Consider the following 26,640-nt stretch of genomic DNA (forward strand, 5'->3'; position numbering starts at 1 on the left):
TTACAAAACATTATACTCACTTCTTCTGTAGATGAGGCTGGATCATGAATGATTCGCGCGAACATAGATGCATTTATGTAGATCGGGGGCGCATTCCCTTCAGAAACAAATGTAATCCACTACGCGTTCAGCAGCTCAGATGTCAGGAGCAAATGACGACTGCTATGTTCATTATTACATCCAACAACAGAACACCTCAATCGCTTAGGAGTCACTCTTGTCTACATCCGTTCCGGAGGTGAAACAATGGCGCACTGATGACAGCTCACTCAGGGCGGGTCTAAGGTAAGACACCAGTCCAGTATGTGCTGAAACGCTACTGTCAATCAAACTATCGTGGGAAGGGCCTGTCTGTGTGACGTCATCTGCGATCGGCTTGGTTTGAGAAAGGGGAGAACATTTAACCAGATTTAAAAAAAAAAACACTGGGTGGATTTTTATTATTATAGGGTGGTTGTGTACAAACACTGCCAACACACATTTCAATTCAAACAACTTGTAAAAGTGCATGTAGCATCCTATGACCCCTTTAAGAAACTCCGCTCGACAGACTAAAATCGGAACAGCTCATCTGTGAAACAAAACAAATCTCACTAAAGAAGCCGATTTGATCGTTGTGCTTTATGACTGGACTAATTACCCCAAAATGATTTCAAAGTGCTGACTGCTTGATTTGTCATTACTTTTACAGTTACCTAAAAAAAAATTAAAAAAAAACACTTTTAGACTAGCTCTTGCTTGTTTTATTTAAAAAATGGCTGAACCTCTTATGGTGCAAAAATTTGTATAAATATAAAAAAATTTAATTATATCAGAATTACTGTTGGTATTTATCATTACAGCATTATGTTATTGATGTTATTTATCATTCCTTTTTCCTGTTTATCATAAGTCAGTAGGAAATGGAATTTGCGATTGTGTTTTCCTTCCTATTGTAACGTAAATGGGATTGTCTCGCACCAGAGGTAGGAAATTTGTATGTTTTGATTAAAGATTACAAGGACAAACGGATTTTTAAAAATTGCATGAATTAATAATTTATAAATATCTTGATTTCATGGTGACTTAATAAATTGATCAGTTCCCCCAAAAGACATTCTGCACTGTATTATATTTCTCTGCTTTTAAACTGAGACAAATTTTTTTTTCTTGGAATTTATATAGGAACAATATGGAGATGGAAAAGTCCACAAATTTCCTGGAATTACCGAAGCAGCAGAGGTTTATTGCACGTTTCTTTTCCATTACCTGCCTCACACATTCCACCAAAGGGTCTGAGCACTTGGTTGTGCTGGGGTTTGATGAGAGACGGGTCCAGTGCAGAGTCCTAAAGAACTCTCTATCTAGTCTTCAAATCTGAACCATCTCCAGACTTACGATGACCCTGCTCTGAGATACCCTTCAAGGAACTTTGGTAGACACATTTTTCAATATATTTTCAGAGAAAAATATCTTTTTCAGCTTTGCATTATCATTAACCACATTACTTCTTTTTTTAAGAGAAAATTATTATTATTATTATTTCCTCTGTGAAAATTCCTCTCAGAATATTTCACAGCTTAGCATCTGCTAACCACAAGTCTGCACCTCAGGTGTGAGAGAAACTGGGTAGGGCTGTTGCCTTGGAAACCAGCCACACATGGATGAACTTTGACATTGTAAATGTTTTTTTTTTTTCTAAAATGAATTCCCAGATCTAAACATATGGAAACCATTTGTTGCAGTCCAGCCATCTCTGATGTAGGGAGCATTTTTATCTACTGTGGTCATGTAATCACCACATGAAAACACACTTCTTGGTTGCTCGTACTGCAGGGGATGTCAGAAGAAGTGGCTTTTTTTTTGCAGTTTCCTTACCGTACAGAAAGATCCATTTCTGTGAAGCATGTTGGCATAGTGTTTGGTAAGTATGGAGGCTGGCTACAGGTGTCATTCGGATCCAAGTGGCTGAATGTCCAAATGGCATTTGGATTCTGGCATAGTACCACAAAACCCTGTAAAATATAGAAGATAACCGTTTATGCCGTAAAGTATGTTACATTTTTATAATTTTGTTTTTGCTATCAAAGTTGAATAAACTCAAGAAATACAATGGTACGGTAAGAGTTTATAAATAATAAATATTTGACTGCATCTTTAAACCAAGGTAACATGAGAAACCAGTTAATAGTTGGAACCAAATCACCCACACTATTTTTATTATCCAGTCAGCATAAGCTATAGTAACACAGGTGAAGCACTGCTACATTACTTGTTTTGAAGCAGATACTCCAGAGCAGTGGTTCCCAACCACATTCCTGGAGGCCCCCAAACACTGCATGTTTTCCATGTCTCCTTAATCAAACACACCTGATTCAGATCATCAGCTCATTAGTAGAGACTCCAAGACCTGAAATGGGTGTGTCAGACAAAGGAGAGATACGAAATATGCAGTGTTGGGGGTCCTCCAGGAACGTGGTTGGGAACCACTGCTCCAGAGGAATGAACAAGTGAAAAGACATTTGATAAAGGGGTTAAAACATTGTTTCTATTCCTGCCATATAGGGTAGTTCTATTCATGATAACAACTCATAGTTCAGAAATCTGTGAAATTAATTTTAAATCACTTTTCACTTAAAGTGCATCATGTTGAACCTGGTAATGTCACAGAGTAACCTACAACATAGCTTAATTGAAAAGATGAATGAGATTGAGGAGAGCAACTAAAGGGAGTAAAACTGAAAGGTGTTTTACTCCCAGTGCATAATTTAGATTTTTTTTTAGATATATTCTTATTCGCAAATTTAATAAATTCAAAGTCAAACAAGTATTTAAATATACAAAACAGACAGTACTAACAGAAACATTTAGACAAAGACTTTGACTAACCAGCCTAACCAGCAACCATTAATAATAATAATAATAATAATAATAATAATAAAATAAATACATTTCTCCAAATCTGATCTGATGAAGAAAAACTCATCTACATCTTGGATAGCCTGAGGGTAGGTCAATTTTCATTTTTCAGTAAACTATTCCTTTAACATCAGCTTTTTAAAGCAGAACAAAGAGACAATATCAAAAGCTTATATCTAAAGCCTGCCACCAAGTGGAATTATACTAGTTGCTGTACAAATAGAAAAGTGCTGGTATAAGCAAGGCCTGGTGTGTCAAAGGCATTCCGGGCATTACAACTCTCACAAGCTGTTCATTACATGCCATTAAAAAAAAACAAAATACAGGCACATGTAATTCAATTATCTGGGTCTCTACAACCAAATGAAATCCCCAAGCATTGTGACTCATTACAAGACCAGACCGAAATCTTTTTGCTTGTCTTTGCACTAACCCAACCCATCATTGAATTCACCCTATCTGGTGCCACTCTAAATAATTTACTCCGATAGCCAAGTGTATTTAAAGCAGATCAATACCATTAAAGGGCAGCTGGGGCATACTGAATAAACAGAGACCACTCTCCAGCACTGCACCGGCCTCCCACTGCATAGCTTCATCCAATCTATCTTTATCTGATCTGCCATCACACTAACCAACAGTGGCATAGAAAGAGTTAAAGAAATCAATGGCTCTCCCTCACTTTCCTACCATCCACTGGAAGCACAAGCACAGAGGACTCCTCAGCCTACGGTAAGTGTTGAAGAAAAGTCTGTTCAATAAAAGCTCAGTAGCGTGTATCAAATGGCCGTGCTCATCTAGGATTCGTTTTCCACCTTTTAGATCGGAATGACATGACTAAACGGTGGGGGTGATACATCAGCACCTTTACGATGAGATGGGTGATACATTCGGGGCCAGGTCTGAGGTGGCCGTGTGTGTTTTTCCCTCTTGCTTAGCCATCCTGTCTCCAGAGCGAGTCAGGGAGGGTGGGGGGCTGACTTTAGACGGCGCAGCAGCTTGAGGAACGCAGGCAGGGATGTGAAACCTGATCTACACTGCCTCTTAACCCTCCCGCCCCCACACCCCCTCTTCCCCTCCAGCCTCCCCGCGTTGCCACCTCGCCACAGACTCCCACTGCAATCCGATCCCTTGCACTGTGGCTGAGATTGAAACACACTCCTAGAGGTCTCCAGGGCAACTCAATCTGGGCCTGACTGATATTTTAAAAAACAAATATAAGGGGAAAAACATCTGTGTTTATAGTTGTATGATATTGCAGCCTTTTAAGCAATTAATTAATTGATTTCCACACATTATATGAGGGCAGATCTGAGCCAAATAGAATATATACATGTCAATAAGAGGTAAAACAGGCATTTTTAAAGTGCGGGGGCTGCAAGGGGTTGCTAGGGGTCCATGGATATGTTTAGAGAAATTTAAAAAAAATTATAATAAAACAATAAAAAAAACAAGATTAAAATAAATAATTTATAAAATACCTGAAAATAAAACATTGATTGAAATAAAATAATAAATGGTTGAATATAATTATTATAATAATAATGAACTTAATAGAAACAAATTATTTTCCTACAGAGAAAGAGAGGGATATTTATAAAACTGGGTATTTATACAAAAAACTATTTAAATGCCTTATTGGATTGAAAACCCCTACACTAAACCATCTAGGCTATTCACTTTGGGAAAAAGCACATGACCATCACATCTGCACAACAATTGATCATTAATTAACATTCAAAGTAAGACTGAACAAATAATTGCTCTAGCAGTTACTGTAAATACACCGTCACATGCTACACAACACAAATAACAGGACATACAAGATGTCACTGTTTTGCATGTATTAACATAATAGATCACCCAGAAATGTACATTCGTTCATCCTTTACCAATCGGCATGTCATTCCAAACTTGTATGATGAACGTAAAAGATGATTTATTTTTACTGTACAGGGAAAAAAATACTGTGAACATGAATGGTGACTTTGCTCCCTAATATTCCAGCTAACATCTCCAGAAACGTACAGAGCACAATAAGTAAATGACAGAATTTAATCAGCACAGCTCTTCCAGATACTGATATTTTTTCAGAAGGGATCGTGCATCAAGCTGTGGAATGCACAGATGTCTGGCATGTATATACTACGAGCCTTTAGCTTTAATTTTATAAACTAAATCCATTTTCCTCAGATGAAGCCTCTCTCCTCCAGGCCTCTCGAAGCAGACCGCTTCACAGGCAGTGTTACCATCTGTTTTTTGACCTCCTTGAGAAGGTAAAGGAGCTGAGCAGACCCCCTTCACCCCAGAACTCATAAATTAAAAGCAGCTTTTGTATTGAGCGGGCTAGAGGCATGGCCAAAAGAGAGACTAAAATCTGGAAAGCAGTACAAAATGTACAGTAAAACCGGCATCATTTAAGTGTAATAAATTTCCACAAACCTACGCATACAATAATATGACCCAAAAGCAGCTTTTTGTATTGAGAGGCGGATACGTGATCAAAACAGAGTTAAGAACAACCCATGAAAAGAATATATAATGCAAAATATAAATAAGCACGATATTGTATCGTGAAAAGAAACAAACATGAAATGTAAAACAGTTTCCATAAGAGAGATTAATAAACATTTAGAAGCAACACACAGCTGTCAGATTATTAGGGAAGCTGTTGCTAGCATTACGCGACTGTCGCGTTAATAACTTTTCACTCGGACTTTTACAAACGTTTTTACTGACGTTGTCTTCAAAACAGATGAATGTTATTTTAAACATATAATAAAATGTAGATTACAAAGACACTGTATTGTTTTGAAGCAAGACGGTCCTTATTGGTAGTTATGGGAGTAAATTTAAACGTATTTTGACTTGCTAACGGCGATAGCACACTAGCTATCATGCAACTCGCTTCACTCTGAGGAAATCTCCTGACAAAATCGTGTAATAAACGCGTCAACGCTCATCGTTTTTTCTATTTAAGCCTTGTACATTTGTTTACTGCGTAGTAAAAAATATAACACCCCACGGCAGTCAGTTTTGCTTTTGTACCGCGTTTAAAACATTACGTGGAAAATGGAAAATTCAGCGCAACAAACTTTCGCGAGGCAGCGTTTAGCATAGCCAAGCTAACACTTTCCATTACACTTACCGAAAAGATTCTTCAGCAAATCTTATTTCCGTATACTCCGTCAATTTATTGCGCTCTCCAATAACTCAGACGGTTCGTTTGTAGTTGTGATCGTGATGGACTCTGATTGAGGTCTGTTAAGGGTCTTGCACTGACCATCACAGCAGAGTGTCCTGCACTTACTACAACTACACCGAGTGCGGACAGATGATCACACAGCCGCGAGCGCTGATGCACCGACTTCCTAGCGCCCCCTGCCGATGAGCGCGAAACATTCACGTCCTCAACAAATGGCTCAATATATTGAGTGTGTTACATCTCAACACGTTAGTAAGTAAAAACATTCATCTGACAGTTTGATGCTAATAAAAATCATACTATTTGATAGAAATAATATTAGTTCGTTTTATTTCAAAACAATATCACAGTTAAGAGAACAATGTTATACTTTGGTTTGAGTGACACCTTTTTGAGTGAAAATAACAGCACATACATCAGTAAAAAATGAATTTGATGATTTTTTTATTCCTCACTGCCCTACGTACATCATAATTAAATACTTAAAGATTATTTGTTATATGTCATTGTTTTATTTTGATTTTAAATTCATAAATGAATGATAAGCATTATACTTACTCGGCAATCTTTTTGTCTGCCATTTTTGAATCCGGCACAATGCATACATTCTTTAAAACAGTTTTAAACATTTCATTTGATTGTGTGGAACATGATCATTTCGGCTTAAATTAAAGATTATTCAAAAACAAAATAAAATATAATTTCAAATACAAAGAAAGAGAACGCTATTAGTAGTACTAGTTAGTTTTTCATTTCAACTTGAAAAAAAAAAAACATATAGCCTAGTAACAGTAACATATAGCCATACAGTAAATCTACAGTATTCTGTAGAGCTGCCTCTCAGTTTGAACTATCATACATAAAGAAGTCTTCTTCAGAAGAAGACTGCATTAAAGACACTTGTTAACATATACCCCAGAACGTCGTATCTATAAAAATGAGTGTCACATAACACATACTGTCTGTATATGGTTTTTTATTGTATTATTGAAGTATCTGCAACTTTATGTAATTATGGATCAATCCTTTGCCTCTGTAATTTCTAGGTGAACTTTAGAATACAGCAATGACAAATTGAGATAATACATTATTTGTAAAGTACATTCAATAGCATTAAATTACATCAAATACATCTGTTTTTGAAAAAATGCTAAAAAGATAGAACATTCCCACTTCTGAACCCAACACTGATATTAATGTAATTTTAAGTAACTTACTAATCTTGTGTAAAAAAGAAGCTAACAGTTCATTAAATTTAAGAGAGGCAGTTATGACATGCCAAACCATTGTTAGTAATATTCAAAACAAGCAAACAAAAAAAAGCCAAAATCAAAAGTATAGCCCTAAGAACACGTCAACTGATGTGGTAGGTTACATTAACTTCAATATATGGCAGTGAAAATATATAAATCAAGGACACATTTTATAAAGTATGTCTAAATAAAAGTTATTTTAAGTGAATTGTATGCATAAAATATCAATATCACATAGGAAAACATGAGTGTCTAGAATTACAATCTCAGAATTTAACCATGATGTTCTTTAATAGCCACTAGTCATGAAACAAAAACTTTACTGTAATCTTAAAGTTGTACATCAGAATTGGGTAGCATATACCCACAGAGAAAAAAAGTCTCAGGTACCCCATTTGTTACATATTAACAATACAACTTGCATCCTGTGTGTGCCTCTTGTCTTGTTAATTAAAGTATTTATTAAATAAAAATGTGAATCCCTCCTTCTTGGCAAAGAAAACAAGTAAAGTACACCATTTGCAAAGATTTTGTAAATATTGAGGTTTTGCGCAAAATAAATAACAACAAAAATCAACTATCATAGGTGACAAGGCAAAACATGAATAATTGAAAAAAAAAAATACTCCTTGAGAGCTGGACATTATTACAGCTAACTATGTCTTGCATACACTGTGAGGGCAACAATTAATAAATTAAAATAAATTTTATTACCTCTTCAGATGCCCTGCTCCCATTCTTAAAATGAGTAGATAAAAATATGACACATAATGCTAATATTGACATCACATATGCATGAATTAGCTCACTTGCTTTCCCACACACTAAAAGCACAAATGAACAAGATTAGTAACACATAAAACACCCATTCATTATTGAAAAGACTGCAAAACAACATACAGCCTCAATCTATTTAACATCCTTTTGTGATTGATAAGCAAGTCAGGGATCTATAGGCCTCATTATTGTTCAAGAAAACAAATAGTAATGGAATAAAATCACATTTAAGTTTACTTCAAATTTTAAGGCGTAATAATATGCATAGACTTTTTCAGGCTGTTTCAATCTTCAATATTAATATCTTTCAAATTAAGGTTTTAGTCACTAATATCACAAAAATTGTATGTTGCATAAATTCACCAAACAAAAAAAAAAAGCGTTATATCTCTTAAATTCCTTTATCAGACAAACAAGTGAATGTATGCAAATGTATTAAGGTTATAATAATAAAGTCAAAGAAAGACCTAAAAATGTCAAAATGTCTAGTTTAATCCTCTTACTATTATGCTATTTAATATACTGTATGTCTTTTATATTAGTTTTTGTCATTTGGATAGACACTGATGTCTTGCCATAAACCACACATGCAAATGTATTAATTGCGACAGCTTTTGATGCAATGCTGAAGCATCTACACATTGATGGCATGTGCATGCTTCTTGCACAAGGGCTTGTCCTTCTTGGAGTAGAAAGGTTGTCCTTCCAGGTTCACATGGCACACCTGTAAGTCGGGACAGAAATGCATAGAGTCATAATTCAAACTCAGCGCTGAATTATATATAAACCATATGGGCAAGTGCTTTAACAAACTGATTTTGAACCTACTGCACAAACAAAGCAGGTATCATGCCATGTGTGGCCAAGAGCTTCAATAAATTTGTCTCCTGCCTCAACTGGGAAGTCACAGCCATGGCACTTTGTGCTGAAGAGTGCAATATAATCTGGTGACAGAAACATTTCATGAAAATTATAGCAGTCTGGATCTGCATACACCAAACTTGTAAACATACAAATTTGTGTCAGACATAGCTGGTGGCTCCCATACCTTTCTCACAATACGGCTCACCATCCTCCATATGGAAGAGGCTGTTTCCAAAGGGCTTTCCACAAGCTGCACACACAAAGCAAGTGGTGTGCCAGGTCTGCCGCAGTGCATGCATCACTTCCTGTTGAGCAGATGTTGAGCGGATGAACTGTCAGTATCTGTGAAGTGTGTTTACAGTCATGTCTGTGCATGTGTGTACAATGTTAATAGGTTTTCAACATACTCCCATGATCTTGGTGTTGCAGCGGGCACATGTAGGTGCGAAGAACTCTCCATAGCAGTTTTCACAGTAAACATTATTCTGCTCCTCCACAAAGCTGACATCAGCCAGAGACGTGTGGCAATAATGGCAGTTGAACTCCTCTGGATGCCAGGAACGACCCAGTGCCACCAGGAATGGTCCCCTGAGGAGTCAAAAAACACTGATAAAAAAAACTTATAGACAAATTGTTTTGATAGCATAAAAATCTATTATAAGTTTATTAAATCATTAAAACTAGGATAATCTAAACAAGGGTGAAATAAACAATATTTCTGTCAGGAACACTATCGTCCAAGATGATTGACAATTAGCATACAGTTTGGATTGGCGGTATGGTTCTGTTCTGGGCAAGAACTCCCTGCGCATCCATGCAGCCTAGCATGGATGAGAGCAGGGAGAGCAGCGATAACCCCCCCAGGGTAAACAGAACAGAACCAACATAAATGTATTGCAGATATCGTTAAAGTTCAATAATGTTATGTACACATTTTAGAATTAGTCTGATTCAAAGGAGAATCAGAAGGCTGAATCCTGACTGACAGAGGAGGAGTTGGGGATGGAGGAGGGTAATTAGCTATTGAGCAATGCGAAAACTGCTGATAATACTGAGGGACCTTATATATGAATGCTTAGATAGGTGTCGTATTCCCATAGGTAGATGGGGATCAGCTGACAGTCAGCTGATGCAAGCTTGTCTAACGTGACCTGCCAGAACTAACGCTACGCCAGATTTTTTTTCCACTTCCTCAGCTGTTGTGACATTTTTCAGAAGTTTTTGCTTAGAAAGGAGACAAAAGAATCCAAAAAAGAGATTGGGATGTAATATGAGATGAATAAAATAAACAAATGTATGAACAAAAAATAAAGGTAAATATCACTTGAAAAGAATATTTTTGTGTCACTTCCAGTCACATAAATCACATTAAAAAAAAGTTTAGTCATTACTCCTTAGGGCTTAGAGAATGCTGTAAAATAATTTAAGATTTAATGTCTGGGTCTGTGATGAAGGTAAGAAAAAATCTATAAATAAAATGCATTTTTATTTTAGTATTATTTATACACTATTATTATATTTATAAATATATTGAATTAGCTTGTATTTTTCAAATTTCACTTTTATATTATTTTAAGTTTTAGTTTTGAGCTTTAGTTTGAATACTTTTAGTACTTCAACTTAAACTCATTTATGTTTAAGTTTTTCAGCTAATATTTATTTAATGTGATTTCAGCTTTATTTCAATGAATGAAAATGTTTTTTAACAGTTTTAATTACACAGTTTTAAAAGTAGTACAATGAAGGCATGGTACAACAACAACAACAAAAAACCCTGAAATCTGCTTTTTTTTTTCAAAATAAAAATCAACCTCTGGGACATGAAAGTGCCCAAAGTTGGAAGGTATAGGAAGTTGAATAAAAACACATATATTACAAGAGGTCTTGTGATTTAAGATGGGTGAACATTGCACAAGTGTTATCATACCTGATGATGCTGTTGCAGGCTCCACACAGAGGTGTTCTGTTGCTGGCTGCAAACCGCTCTGCCCTCTGAGCAACTCCACGAGCCACTGGTGGGAAGGGGGTGGGGTTGAATGCAGGGCTGGGTGCGGCAGGAGCAGGAACAGGAACGGGAGCAGGGACGGGGTTGGGGATGTAGGGCGGTGGTGGTGGGGCCGCCTGGGGAAGAGGCTGCACTCTGACATTTGTGGAGGTGGTGGTGGGTTTGCTAGGGTCAAATTTATGAGCAAAGTTCTCATCAGTAACCCAAGGAGGCCTGTTGGAAGAAGACGCTGGAGCTGCGGCAGGAGCAGGTGGAGGTGGAGCAGGCTTGTGAACCATTGGAGGAGCTGGTGCTAAAAGATGCCCATGAATTAGTATTGCATACAAAGATGGACACACACATACACTGAATTATTTCACATATGTGCAACGGCTACCTGGGGCAGCTGAGTAGGCTGCAGGCATAATGGTGGCAGTGCTGACCACTTTAGGTGGAGGTGCACCTACGGGGATCTGGATGGAGCTGTGCTGCATGGGTGGTGGTGGCTGCTGCATAGGTGGGAGCTGGGAGTAAGAACTACAGAAGAACAGACCAGAAACTCAGTAACATTTCAGTTTAAATGAGAAGCTACTCTGCCTTCCTGCTTTTCCAAACTACTTAAACTTTTCCTGATCAATCTAAAATATTACACTTTTGGCAGATGCTTTCATCTAAAGTCACTGCATTTAAGATATACATTTGTATTCCCTGGCAATCAAACCGATGACTTGTTCATCTGTTTGAGCTAAAGGTATCAGGGCCGCTGCTGGTCAAATGGGTGCCCTAAGCAGGATTGTATTGTTGTGCCCCCTCCCTCAAATATTATGGAAGTAAAAAACAAAACAAAAAAAAAAACACCTACTATAGGGGTCAAAATAGAACTTTAATAAAATATAAAAGTAAGTAAATAAATAAATTGTAATTAAATTGTATTATTTACAAATTACAATTGTAGCTCTAGACAGTTATGGCTATGATTTTATTAATACAGTTGTCTGATTGATTTTATAGTCTCAAGCATTAAGAAATCACGCAAAAGAAAATTAAGCAGTTTTACGATAAAACCATGGTTAATTTTTGTAAGGGTTGTGATGTCCAGGTTTTTTTTTTTTTTTTTTTTTTTGAAGAAATTATTGAGGCTGTGTCATCTATAGCAAAAAGGTGGCCAAAAATCTAAGATTAAGTGGATATTTGAATTAAATGTTTGGTCAATAGCCTATTAAACAGCCTATTTGATCATCCTGTAAGTATAACAGCAGCAATTACCAGTCCTTTGGCTCCCTTTGCAGGCATTTGTAATAACATGTAATGTACATAAATTGTTTATTTTGCATTACATTATGCATTTTAATATAGGCATAACCACAAAAAATATATATATTATCTTAATACTTCTTTGTAAATTATTATTTGAAGTAACAAAACCATGGTTAATTTGCGGTTACCATGGCTACACGAACCATGATTTTTGGTTGTATTCGTGTTAAAACCATGCCTAATTTTCGTAAGGGAACATGGAAACTAAAAGAATATTAGATGCTTTGGTGGTGGTGAAATTATTACCGACATTAAAACACGGTATTAACGTCAACAGCCAAAAAAATTTCACAGGATTATGAATGTACCTGAAATTGATGCACCGGCTTTGTTTTCATCTTTTTTTTTTTCTTTTTCTTTTCTCGGCGCCGGATTGCTGATGTCTTTTCACTGGCATAGTTGTCATCATTGATCATTTGCATTCAGCCGCAAACATGAGGTGCGAGCGGGCGCGGATGCGAGAATGGGGCGTCACATTTTTTTTTTTTTTTTTTAGGGAGCGGCGGTACTGAAAGGTATACATTACTAATTATAATTGTAATATGTATTAATTACATTATTGATGTTTTATAAAGAGCTGCTACACATTTTACAAGACTTAACCCATTGATGCCCATATTTTGCCCATGTAACTGCATTTTAAGTTTTAAATATGTGGTATATATCTCTATACAGAAATTCACAAAGAAACATGTGCAAAAATAATAAAGTGTTTTGCACATCTTCCACTATAAAGTTATAAGTGTAAACATGCAGAAAGGGCAACAAGAATTAAACACCACATGGCACATTATCCAGTAAGTTGCCATAAGCTTTTCCTAAGGTCGTCTATTTTTACAGTATGTCAGCTGTTTTTAAAACATCTATAGTCTTCATCTATAGAAAAAGAGTGATATTTCCTTTGGTGACTTTAGTTGTCCACAAGCTTAAATGGGTTACTGACTCAAAGTTTGGATGCACATTCAGTTCTCATAGACTTTACTGCTAATATTATCCAAGGATGTCTGACCACATAATCTATCACATACACATTTGAAGATGTCTTACCTTAAATCCCTTCATTACCATTTTAGTGCCAGAATTATTGTTATTTTAACAAAGCAGCGCACAAGAAAAAGACAGTCTAGTACCAACAACAAGTGTTAGAAGAGAGAGCCTTCCTGGATTTGAGCAAAATGACCAGGTTACACAAACCCTTTCCATTTATATACATAAAGACACATATTCAAGAATGGTTATAACATGAAGTTAAAAGAACAATACCCCAAGCATAAGTATTATCCCTTGGGTAAATTGGCTAAAAGAAGCAGTAAAGGAGAAAAGATGTGTTATGGCACATTTGACAGGCCACACTGGGAGGGAGAAAACACATTGTGTTTGAATACAGAGCAGGACCACAGCAGTACCTGGACATGGAGGTTTTGTACTGGGAACTGTAACCCATAGAGGTCTGCAAGTTGAAGCTATAATATAACAAAGACAAAAATGGTGGACAGTCAAACGTATCAAGCCTAGATTGAACCAGAGAGAGGACATGTGCACTCATATCTGTACGACTGCCAAACTCATCCAAATATTGTCTATAAAAAATACAAACAGGATCAGATATTTTGGTTTTCCAAATCAAAATACATCTGGAAATTAACTGAATATACAGTAACTCTTTAAAGAACTAGTCATATGTATTCTGTTTTTTGTCTAAATACAACAACAGTACACTATCAGTACTGTACAATATGAGTGAACATGGCAACAGACCATGAACAAATCATCTTACCAACATAAAGACATGCAGACACATACAAAACAGAAAACAAACATATGCGTTCAAATCAAAGACCCACCATGTACCAACAACTGCATTTAGCAATAGCCAGTAAAAAAGACTTAATTTAACACAAGATTCATATATTTCAGGGCTAACAGAGTCACCTGCTGACCCAATCACTTCCTGTAGTAGGAGACAAATGAAAGAAATCTGAACTTCAACTAAATCTGAATGAATAAAAATACGACTGTGGTTTCTAATAAGTACATGGAAACTTGGTTATTTATATCATTATTTGTATAAATATGAAGTTCACTCCAGTCTGGATGCAATAAACTTAACAGACTGCTGTGTCAATGTAAGCAATGGATACATGCAAAGAGTTTCTGCCACGTCTCAATTAAAAACAAACTTACTTAAGAAACATGAGAATGGGTTGATAAATGCCCTTGGGATATGTGTTTCAATGCCCAGATATGAAAACTCACACTTGGGTCTCAAAAATTGACTTGGTATAAAAGATAAAATGAAATCTCTAGAAATAATACATATTAAATAAGAACATTTACATATAAGAAATTGAAAGAGATGTATTAAAATAAGGCTAACTTTGAGATCTGAGACTTGACTGGGACTGTTAAGACTTGAGGGTCACATAACAGCATCAGGTGTAGTAGTACTGACACAGTACCTCATTAAAAGAAAAAAAACCATGTCAGGAAAATTAATGCTCAACCCCCAGAGGAAATGTATTAAGTCACTTTATCTCTGGTTTCATAAACACCCGTTCCTGCTGTTATTGTTAGAGTAACACAAGAACATGGTACATATAAGTGCTTATGGTGATCTTAAGCTTAAAAAGTAGTTCATGGATGTCTTGGGAGGTTTTTATTTGGGTCAAGTCCTGGTGTTGAACAATGTGATGATAAAGAGACGCAACTCATAAAAGCAGAAGACAGCCATCCTGGCAATGACGACATGTATTCAATCAAACATGAGTTTCTAGTTTCCTTTGGGGAGGAAGAGTATTAGTAGTAATAAGCTGTAGCAAATGAAGTAGCAGCTGCAACAAGAAATTGGGTTAAGACAAAGAAGATCATATTAGAGGATTAAAGTAATTGATTATAACATTAATAGGATTGGAGGATTGGCTTTGCTTTGAATCTCCAGGATCAATGAAGTCTCTTTGTCATAACACTCTCTCTTGTCCTACAATCTCTCAAATATTAGGTTCAAATCTAATAGAAATAGTTCATTTTCTACAACATCTATCACGTGTCTCCACTAATAGAAGTTAATTAAAATTGAAATAACTCACAACTATGTCCTACACACAGCCAAACAAATGACCTGTAAGTAATCAAATTTTAAACCGTTCTTTAAAAAAACAAAGAAAAAAAAAGAAGTAAAATTAAGAATAAATAACCCAAACAAACCAACAATAAAAAACAGCAATAACAACTTAAATAACATAAATAAAATAACACTATGAAAGTTTGAGGTTGGTAGGATTTTTAAATGTTTTTGAACGAAGTCTCTTATGCTCAACAAGGCTGCATTTATTTGATCAAAAACACAGTAAAACAGTAATATTGTGAAATATTATTACAATTTAAAATAACTGTTTCCAATTTGAATATATTTTAAAATGTAATTTACTCCTGTGTTGGTAAAGCCGAATTTACAGCAACCATTACTCCAGTCTTCAGAGTCACATGATCCTTCAGAAATCCTTCTCATATGTTGATTTGTTGCTGAAGAAACATTTCTCATTATAATCAATGTTGAAAACAGTTGTGCTGCTTTATATTTTTGTGGAAACAAATGTGTTTTCCCAGGATACCTTTAAATAGAATATCTTTTTTTCTACATTATAAAAGTCTTTACTGTCACTTTTGGTCGATTTAATGCATCCTTGCTGAGTAAAATAATTAATTTCTTTCTTTCAAAAAAACTAAAATCTTACTAATTCCAATCTTTTGCAATGCATATACATATACACATATACATACCAATGGGGAATACAATAAACCAAGTAAAGGTAAAGCAAGCACAAAATGCAACACATGCAACTTTACCTGGTTACCATGGTTTGCTCAGGATTCTGCTCCGCATCAGGCTCGGGCGCCTGATTGGCAATCTGCGGCTCCGAAAAGAGCTCATTGGGCAAAGCAGCGATAGTAGGCGGACAGACAGGTGCAATACTGGTGGAAACTGGAGCATGCTCAGCAGGAGTACTAGATACAAGGTTAGGTTGCAGTGATATCAGAAACTGATGTCAAGCTGAAGCCATAAATACAGACAGCAGCCGTATTTCAGGCCATGTATGTATCTATGCCTTAATTGAAGTTAAATTTTGTTACAAGTCGCTGTTTCATTCTCATGCTTACAACATTTCTGAGCACAATGCAAGGATGTCCATCATGGGGGGAAGGAAATGTTAATTGATTTCTTCTAATTTGACTACTCGTTAAATGTATCCATTTTGTCATTGAAGGATTGTAAAAACTGTAACATAAAAGACTATGAACTATTGAATTGGTATGAGTCACCGCTTAAGCTGTGGCTGTATTTTTACTCTGAAAGCAGTGGTGTCTCGGCAGCTGAGACAACTGTAAGTGCTATTCTAGCATGAATTAAATGAATCCAGACATAAGGGCTACAATCAATCGTGTGCTCAATCAGTGGCAATGAACTGCATATGGCAGGACCTCAGTGACGCAGGGTATAAAGGTTACATAAACCCTCTTAGTGTGTCCATAAAACAAAATTCTGTGGTTAGAGAGCAATAGATTAGTGTTAAATAATACTCCCCTGTGATCCAAGCAAAGAAAAGTGCATTATTCACAAATTGACATTTCTTTCATTTGAATCATTTGGCATCCCCTGTACATAATCAAACACAATCAAATGATGAAAATAGATTGGTGTTGGAGCCGCCCAGGCAGGAGAGAGAAGATAAAAGGCAGGCACCTAGCAGCATTAGGCCTGGTGGTGGACCGATGGCTGACCCCCTTCACACACTCCGCAACCATTCTTCCTGACCATCTCTCTCTCTTCCTGACTCATTTTATGTAGAAAAGGCCCACAGGGAGGAGGAGTGAGGTAAAAGATGAAATAAAGAGAATATTTAAAGCTGAAGTGTCTCATTATTTTACTTTATTTATCCCATGTTAATATGAAGAAACACCTATAAGTGAAGTGAACTTTTTGTTGGTTTTCCTGTTGATTAACCCTATGTTTACGACCAATCCAACGCAGCAACATTGGCCTAACCAATCCGGGTTTCATGAGAAACTGCAACTATTTTACAAAGGAGTGATTTCATACAGAAATATATGATTTTTAGATTGGTATCTGTTTGTCCGACCAATAAAAAATGTGGGAAAATTCTTGAAATCTATATAAAAACAGTTCTGTTTGAAATTCCAATTTGTGATGTTACTCGCTCAGAAATTACACACTTCAGCTTTAATGTCATTCTGTGGATCATATTGAGTTATGGTGATGGAACAGAGAGAAAGGTCTGTAAATGTTGATTGCAGACATTAATGAAGCCTTCATGAAGATTTATACACTTTCTGTGGTGAACTTGTATGCGTATTGAATCCCTCTCTGTTATTTGTATAATGTAAGAAGAGCATATGTGTGTATTGGAGGGGCTTTGGGAAAGGTGTGTGGTGGTAGAAAGCATACACACACATTAGCATTTATTGCAAGCTGTGAGAGACTGAAATTAGAGAGTCTACAAACAAACAAAAATTATAACTTAAGAAATTATGTTTACATCACTGATTACGTGACTCTTTAGTCTCTCTCTCTCACACACACAGACATACACAAACATTAAATAGGTCATAATATCCTAAACACTGTATTCATCAACTGGCTATACTGCCAAACTTTGGTACTTTTAGTTATATTAGCAAAATCTTGAATCTCAGCACAGATTCAGAGAACAATGAAATATAGATCACAGAAGCAGACAATGCCTTCAGAAAGAGGGGTTGTTATTGAAACTAAACTACTTGCAAATGTGGGTCGCTAATTTATGGAAGAGGACCAGAGAGCAAAGAGAGTCAAGACAGGCAGAGGGTAATTCAGACAATACTGCAGTGCCACCTGCTGGCATTATACGCTTGACACATAGTTTGGACATAGGGAAAGTGTGTTCTCATTCTAAAGCGGGTTAGTGCAACACAGTCTCATGAAAAGCAGCCTAACATGTAGACTATCACTGTTCCTCTCTTTACATGCAAATTAGCAAACAACATTGGCATAGTAGAGGGTTGCAAAGAAAAACTGAATGAATACTGAATGGAATATGAAATAGTCATGCAATAATAACAACCACACACAAGAGACATTGTAGGGAATGTAATGCTTTGAATGTTGAATAGGCTCAGTTTTCCAACCCAAGTCTACAAACAAACAAAAATTATAACTAAGAAATTATGTTTACATCACTGATTACGTGACTCTTTAGTCTCTCTCTCTCACACACACACACATACACAAACATTAAATAGGTCATAATATCCTAAACACTGTATTCATCAACTGGCTATACTGCCAAACTTTGGTACTTTTAGTTATATTAGCAAAATCTTGAATCTCAGCACAGATTCAGAGAACAATGAAATATAGATCACAGAAGCAGACAATGCCTTCAGAAAGAGGGGTTGTTATTGAAACTAAACTACTTGCAAATGTGGGTCGCTAATTTATGGAAGAGGACCAGAGAGCAAAGAGAGTCAAGACAGGCAGAGGGTAATTCAGACAATACTGCAGTGCCACCTGCTGGCATTATACGCTTGACACATAGTTTGGACATAGGGAAAGTGTGTTCTCATTCTAAAGCGGGTTAGTGCAACACAGTCTCATGAAAAGCGTAGACTAACATGTAGACTATCACTGTTCCTCTCTTTACATGCAAATTAGCAAACAACATTGGCATAGTAGAGGGTTGCAAAGAAAAACTGAATGAATACTGAATGGAATATGAAATAGTCATGCAATAATAACAACCACACACAAGAGACATTGTAGGGAATGTAATGCTTTGAATGTTGAATAGGCTCAGTTTTCCAACCCATGCAGTATTAAGTATTAAGCATTTGTTTCCAAAAAATGTATAACTGTTTTGAGGAAAATATCATGTCCCCTTGTTAAAGGGATAGTTCACCCAAAAATGAAAATTCTGTCATTAATTACTCACCCTCATGTTGTTTCAAACCCATAAGACTTTTGTTCATCTTCGGAACACAAATTAAGATAATTTTGATGGAATCTGAGAGCTGTCTGACCCTGCATAGACAGCAATGCAACTGAAATGTTCCCAGGTCCAGAAACATAGCAAGAAGATCGGTAAAATAATCCATGTGACATCAGGGGTTCAACCGTAATTTTACGAAGCTATGAGAATACTTTTTGTGCGCAAAATAAAAAAAAAGAATGACTTTATTCAACAATTCGTCTCCTCCGCATCATCCTAGCGCCATTTTGGAGAGTATCCGCTGGACGTAAACAACGTATGCCAGAACAGCATACGTTGTTTACATCCAGCGGATACTCTCCAAAATGGCGCTAGGTTGATGCAGAGGAGACGAATTGTTGAATAAAGTTGTTCTTTTTTTTTCTTTTATGCACAAAAATTATTCTCATAGCTTCGTAAAATGACGGTTGAACCCCTTATGTCACATGGATTATTTTACCAATCTTCTTGCTATGTTTCTGAACTTAGGAACATTTCAGTTGTATTGCTGTCTATGGAGGGTCAGACAGCTCTCAGATTCCATCAAAATTATCTTAATTTGTGTTCCGAAGATGACCGAAGGTCTTACGGGTTTGAAACGACATGAGGGTGAGTAATTAACGACAGAATTTTCATTTTTGGGTGAACTAACCCTTTAAAGAAATCTAACATGAAATAGCCTACAGGAACGAAGACTGGGTAGCGAGTTATGGAAAAGACTTGGGTGTGTTTCTTTGAATGCTTTTAAAAAATGCCCATTTGGCTTCATTTATCTATGTACAATCATGCATGACAGAAAACAACCTTTACAATGATGGGTTAAAAACACCAAACTAATCCTTTAATATTCTATAATATTTAATATTATGGCAAGAATTCTGGAGAGGCTTTTTAACAAGGGTAGAGACTATCTATTATGAAATAAATACATTAGTGGAAAAGGTTGTTTAATGCTAAAGCAGTAATTCACACTGAATGATTGCAACAACATAAGAACACAACAATGAACATTCAACAGATTCATACAGAGCTGCTTGGACCACATGTGGCACTACAGACAAGATAACAGCATGGTAGAAAAGAGACATTTGTCACAAAACACCAAAATCACTGTTTTGTGACCAACTGAAAGTACTATAAACTTAAATAACTTAAAAAGATAACTTAAAGTAACTTAAAACGTACCATAATATAATAAAATACTAAATAATAAAATACTAATAATATTAAAAAAACGCTGAAATTGAAAGACTAAAATTACTAAACTAAAACTGAAATAAAAATAATTTAAAGCTAAATGGAAAAAACTAATAAAAATAACAAAATTACTCAAATTTAAACTAAAAATAAAATCAATATATAATAATAATACTGCAATAACACTGTTATAAAATAACACTGCAATTAGAACCAAAAAAGAAAAAAGCAATACCAATAAAGTGCCAACTTGATAAGACCTACTGAAAACAAAATTATTGTCGGAATGAGCAAAACAAACATACAACTTAACGGACAGCGGGAAACAGCACTGCAGTGATGTGCAATGAAATAATTGTTTTGTTTCAGTCAAATGAGAAGTGTCTGATGAAAAGTTGGAGATTGAAAATATGAAGAAAATGACAGCATAACATACAAAAGAGCTGACCGATGCAACATTATGTCAACCTAGCATGACGTGTTCAGATGTACATGAAGGCAGAGATCTGAATAAATATGACAAGAATGAAGAGTGAGGGAGGGGCCAGCCACCAAGGGCCACAAGCACTCCAGTGCAGTCACACAGTCTTCCCAGCATGCACTGCATGCAAGTGGGGGCTCACAAGTGACGTAAACCAGTAGTGAGATGGTATGAGAGAAGGACACGGTTAGCAGAGGCATAATTCTATACTATTAATAAAAATCTAGCGCAAACCAGCCCAAAGCAGAGCGAACACCATTTCCCTATGTGACAACCAGACAGGCAGAATTACCTGGAGGAAAAGTCCTGGTTTATTGACTCTCTCTACTCACAGACATTGACTTCCATCTTGCTCAACCGCTTGAAGTTCTGACGGCTTCACACGCCTTCGCTCATCCTCTGGACACAGAGCTTGTCCCTTCAGCAACCACTCATCTAGCTAAAGGTTATTACTCTTCCTACACAAATAAACTTTACACTCCCTGGATTTTCTCAAAGTAAAACCATTAGAATCTAAAATAGTGATCTGTCAACATTTTTCCAGCCTCACCCCTGATCAGTGCCATATGCAAAGCTCTGTGATAGTTAGACAACTGACTGACAGATAAACATCCTTATTGCATGAAACCCCTAGGCAGTCTAATTTATAACCACAGGCTTAAGAAAGAAATGTCTGACAAGTTCAATGAAAAAAAAAATCTTTAAAGGGATAATAGTGTTGGTGATTTGAAGTTTGGTCTAAAGCAAAATCTTTTACTGTCTGTCAGGATTTACTTTTCAACAGATAAGAAATGACTTCTGGAATAAAATTGACTGCATGTGCAAGCGATTTCAACATTTGCTAACCTTTTTAACAAACCTGCTCTTGCGTAATCACTGAAATGCTATCACAGTATCAAAGGGTTAGATTCTAAGATCTACACAGAAAAAGGTAAAATAACAAATTATCTAATTCAGTAGTTCTCAACTTTATTGACTCTTCAAGGCACCCCATTGTCCAAAATACTGGTAAGATATTTCCTCTGGTATTTCTGCTGTAATTATGACAACACTGCTTGCTTTCAAATTTTTTTAATAAATGTTTTAAAATATAAATAATCACTTTTTTAATAATTTTGTGATTCTAGAAGATTCAATGTGTTCGGTTTCTGTATGTTGTTCAAAAAGTTGTTATTGAGGGGATATATAGATGTATATAGATATTCCAATAAATTGAATGCTTAAAATGCTCAACTTTATTTAAAAATAGTTTTAAATAATTTAAATAAATAATTTTAAGCAACCCTGTGCCCCTGGATGTTTTCCAAGACCCCGGCCCCCTTGTTGAGAACCACTGATCTAATCTAGAAAGCAGAGTGGTTTATTTGTGAATTTATGGCCAAGAATAAAATGGGAATGATTACTTCCAGCCTTGCTATTTTAAGAAAAAAGTTATCAGGTTATAGGCTATATATCTAAAGATTAATATTAAGACCATTATTTAATAGAAAGTTAATTTCCTTTCTGTAGACATAAATCTTTTGAACCCATGCAGACTTTCACACCCAAACAAATCCCAGTGCCAAAAAGCCTTTCCACATGATTAGTTCATCACATTTCTTTTATTTGATGGATTTGAAAGACTTGCACAGATGCAGTGATGTTCTCAACAACCATCAATATGTAAACACACAATCCAATACGGGAGAGAATTTAAATGGTGGCGACACTCTCACGAACAATTCCAAAATCTATACTATATCACTGAAAAAAATTATTCATTGAATTTACTACATATTTTCAAGGGAAGTGGTTGCAATCAATTTATTTTATATACATTTAAACAAACACATTTAATTGATTAACTTTCAACATGTTTTTATTTTTTAAATGTAGCTAAAATAAATAGTTTGCAACCACTTACTTTAAAAAAAATTAGTATAATTTTTTTCAGTGTAGAGTGAACAACTACATAACTGACATTTATCTTCATTCTTTCTGCTTTCCTCTCACATGCTTTGACCTTCCTGTTACAGCAGTACTGCAGTCTGTCTATGCCACCTGTCTAGCTCTCTCTATCTTGGGGTGCTTTACTGAGGCACATTAAGTATTTGTGCCGACAGGCCATGGTGCCAGTTTTTCAGTTTAGCAAAACGAGGGCCTTTGGCTTCAGATTCAAACCTTTCCCTGTAACATCAACACATATATACAAGACAAAAGGGGAAGGAAAAAAAGAGAAAAGAGAGGTTGGAGAAATGGGTTAGGGAATATGGCATTCACTCCCCTGCCCAAGATGTGTAAGTGTATACAAATATGCATGGCTGCCTTGAGGTCAAATGTTCTAGTACCCACTAAATGTTTCACATTCAACTAAATGCCAGAGGTCACATTCTGCATGTATTGTGTCAGATATGTAATGACAGTGTGAGATAAATGAGAGCTAATGATATATGAAATATAAAGCTTGATGTAAATACCACAGACCAGGGGTGTAAAGTACAGCATTTGAGCAACTGTAAGTCATTACTAATGTAGTAATAACATTAATAAGTAGTAATTTCAGAATTTTAGGAATTTGTACTTAATTTTAAAATTATATATTTTACGCTTTATAAATAATTTAGAGAAGATCTTCACATCTCAAAATGCATATCATAACTTTAATAATTGTAATCATGAATGCCCTTCCACCTTGCAACTCAGTTACAGTTTTATTTTTACTACACTGTAGTAAAAATGTTTGTTGCCCTTTTGGCATGGATTACTTTTCTAGGTTGATAAACTTCTGGTTTTGCAATACGTAAATCCTGTATGTTTGCTCAAGGGTTTTATGGATAGTAATGTCAAAACCCTTCAAGTAACCAGGTTTTTATGTTGTTATTTTTCACATCCAATTTGAAAAATTGGATATAGGTTGACAAAGACGGTAAGCAAGCATTTTGTAATGCAATGTCTAATTCTAAATGTTTACTTCTTTTTACAATTAAGTACAACTAAACGTGAAAACTCTGGTACTTTCAATTGCAGTAAGTAATTGTAAACAAAAAATACAAATTCTCTGTACTACACCCCTGATGCAGACTACTATGAATACATCCAAGCTGTACTATGCATCTAATGAGTGCGGATCAAGTTCAGCACAGAGAGTGGTGTCTGATTATGGGGGTCTGTGGGTCGATCAGCCTTTCAAATTTTAAGAGGCAGAGGGCTGGATTTCAGCACAGGTCAAGTAGGTGGCCACCAGATCCTGCTACTAGATGCCTACCTTGACCTTCTCAGAGCTTCCTCATCAGGGTCTTGCACTGCAGAGGAGAAGAGAAAAGACAAAGAGAGAACATGTCAGACTCTACACTCTAAGTCAAAATCTATATCAAAACAAAAGCAAATGGACAAAAACATGCAGGCAGACTTACTGTATTCAGTTCCAGTAATGTGGGCGAGGACACGGAAGGACTTGGACTGCAGCTGGGCGGCTCTTTTGGCCCAATCAGCCGGCTCCAGTTCATTGATTTCTCTGGGGATGACGGCCTGATACACTGGGGAAGCACTGTCTATAACACGGTCTTTAACTGGCAGATTACTGCAACCACAGAAAGAGCCGGTCGCGTGAAAACACACACTTTCCTATCAGCATGATCGGAATGTTAGCAAAGGTATTTTCATGTTTAACGACATAAAAAGTATTTTTGAGGTCTTAAAGGGTTAGTTCACCCAAAAAATTAAATTCTGTAATTAATTACTCACCCTCGTGTTGTTCCAAACCCGTAAGACCTCCTTTCATCCTCGGAACACAATTTAAGATATCTCTGATGAAATCTGAGAGCTCTCTGACCTCCCATAGACAGCAAGGCGTGCCTTGTGCCTTGTGTTCAACTTGTGACTTGTGTTTACACACTTGGATCATGGTGATATATGATATATATTGTGTAAATCCTAGTCATGTCAATCCCGTGGCAAAACCAGAGAAACAAACTCAGACCTCCCATAGACAGCAAGGCGATACTTTTTTGCACAAAGAAAACAAAAATAACAACTTTATTCTTGTTTTCTTTGCATAAAAAAGTATTCTTTTGTATAACTTTACAGTTGAACCACTGATGTCACATGGACTACTTTGTCGATCATCCTGGTTCTTTTCTGGACCTTGAACGTGGTAGTTACCTTGCTGTCTATGGGAGGGTCAGAGAGCCCTCAGATTTCATCAAAAACGAGGGTGAGTAATTATTGACAGAATTTTCATTTTTGGGTGAACTAACCCTTTAAAACTCCATAGATAATGAACTGGGATGTAAATGCATCAGTTTTACCCAATTTACTGCCATTATCACTAATTTACAGTGTATAGCCTAACATATGTTTGTTAACACTGATTGTTTTACATAAATCAATGAGTATTATGCAGTATATTTCATATAAGTGCTATAAAACAGAAAAGCATGGGCATTGTGGCCAGAAGCTTGCTTATCACTACCAAATACAGTATGACAGCATATCTTAGACACATTATATCTCTTACCCAGAAGAATGACAGAGCAGAGCATTCAGAAATCTGTTTGTTGACATCTAAAACTCAATCGCTGACTGATTTTCTCTTTCCACATTAGCAGACCCTCCTGCTGTAAACCTCAGCATTTAAACACGTTTCCACCAAACACTCATAAAATCACCTAGCAGCAATATTAAGGGTTTCAGAATAAAATCTGAAAGGGAAGTTAAAGGCGAAGTCTGAGAGGAGTAAAAAGAGGAGTAGTATGTGAGGTCATCGTTGCATTCGGATAAATAAAAAGCCAAGATAACAACTATTTCAAAAGTCACCAGACAGTCTCGGCTCATGAAATCCAGGTGCATTTCAGAACTCCAGATGCTCAAGATCAATCAAAGGGAGGTTAGAGGGTGAGATGAGAGAGAAATGCATATTATGGTGATCAGGCATGGGATGTGGAAGGGAAGAGACGAAAAGAGACTGTTCAGGCTACTTACGATAGCGGAGAGTCAGTTTCATTGCTGCCAGGCAGGGCCATTGAGATTGGACACAGGTAGGGTGGGAACAGGGTACGTGATGTACAGTGTGATGGATAGATGAAGTGATGGATGGTTGGGAATGGAGTGAGAGAGGGAAAATTAGATAAAGCTATGTTATGCATTAGAGAGTGGCTTCTGACACGAGACCGAAAGCCTGAGCTCTCACTTTCATGATTTCAAACCATATAAAAACCACAGGACATCAGAATACTGGCACCAACAAACAATACAAATATGTAGATCACTGCTAAAACACATGGATATACAGGAGAAAAACTGCAAAAATACACAACTCACACTAGTACAGATTACCAAGTCAGACTATCAAAACACACAATGCCATTCAAAAGTCTGGAGTTGTTAAGAATTTTTTTATGTTTTTGAAAAAAGTCTTATGCTCACCAAGGTTGCAAATATTTAATCAAAAATACTGCAAAAAAGGTAATATTGTAAAATATTTTTAAAATGTAAAATAACTGATTTCTATTTGAATATATTTTAAAATATAATTTATTCCTGTGACGGAAAAAAAAACTTAATTTTCATCAGCCACTGCTCTTCATTGTCTTCAGTGTCATAAGATCCTTCAGAAATATTTTTTTATTTGAAATGTGGTGCTCAAGAAACATTTCTTATTATTA

At 36.2% G+C, this 26,640-nt stretch overlaps 2 protein-coding genes and 1 long non-coding RNA gene across 6 annotated transcripts in view; 1 reads left to right on the plus strand and 2 right to left on the minus strand.

Moving 5' to 3' along the window:
* The window catches only part of LOC107666410 (bone morphogenetic protein receptor type-1A-like), a 30,478-nt gene extending 24,259 nt beyond the window's left edge, over positions 1-6,219 (minus strand). The window contains exons 1-2 of the mRNA XM_016457679.1: positions 6,047-6,219; positions 1,858-1,994 (exon numbers count right to left, since the gene is read on the minus strand). The gene's annotated coding sequence lies outside the window, so the exon portion shown is untranslated. The remainder of the gene's footprint in view (positions 1-1,857; positions 1,995-6,046) is intronic.
* A 637-nt stretch (positions 6,220-6,856) lies between these two features.
* On the plus strand, positions 6,857-26,280 carry LOC107666487 (uncharacterized). The gene is made up of 3 exons (XR_001631665.1): positions 6,857-6,970; positions 8,295-8,297; positions 26,268-26,280. It is a non-coding gene; the product is annotated as an uncharacterized LOC107666487 (long non-coding RNA).
* The window catches only part of LOC107666486 (LIM domain-binding protein 3-like), a 46,120-nt gene continuing 27,052 nt past the window's right edge, over positions 7,573-26,640 (minus strand). The window contains exons 7-17 of one of the 4 annotated variants that reach the window (XM_016457839.1): positions 25,958-25,981; positions 24,391-24,557; positions 24,243-24,279; positions 16,145-16,303; positions 13,705-13,761; positions 11,379-11,518; positions 10,925-11,294; positions 9,405-9,585; positions 9,182-9,302; positions 8,962-9,077; positions 7,573-8,857 (exon numbers count right to left, since the gene is read on the minus strand). In XM_016457839.1, the coding sequence (XP_016313325.1) occupies positions 8,768-8,857; positions 8,962-9,077; positions 9,182-9,302; positions 9,405-9,585; positions 10,925-11,294; positions 11,379-11,518; positions 13,705-13,761; positions 16,145-16,303; positions 24,243-24,279; positions 24,391-24,557; positions 25,958-25,981 (1,462 nt within the window). In that variant the 3' untranslated portion in view covers positions 7,573-8,767. The remainder of the gene's footprint in view (positions 8,858-8,961; positions 9,078-9,181; positions 9,303-9,404; positions 9,586-10,924; positions 11,295-11,378; positions 11,519-13,704; positions 13,762-16,144; positions 16,304-24,242; positions 24,280-24,390; positions 24,558-25,957; positions 25,982-26,640) is intronic. The other 3 variants (XM_016457840.1, XM_016457843.1, XM_016457844.1) reach the window with 3 other exon arrangements.

Source organism: Sinocyclocheilus anshuiensis, unplaced genomic scaffold, assembly GCF_001515605.1.
Source record: "Sinocyclocheilus anshuiensis isolate Anshui unplaced genomic scaffold, SAMN03320099.WGS_v1.1 scaffold63, whole genome shotgun sequence".
NCBI classification, from domain to species: domain Eukaryota; kingdom Metazoa; phylum Chordata; class Actinopteri; order Cypriniformes; family Cyprinidae; genus Sinocyclocheilus; species Sinocyclocheilus anshuiensis.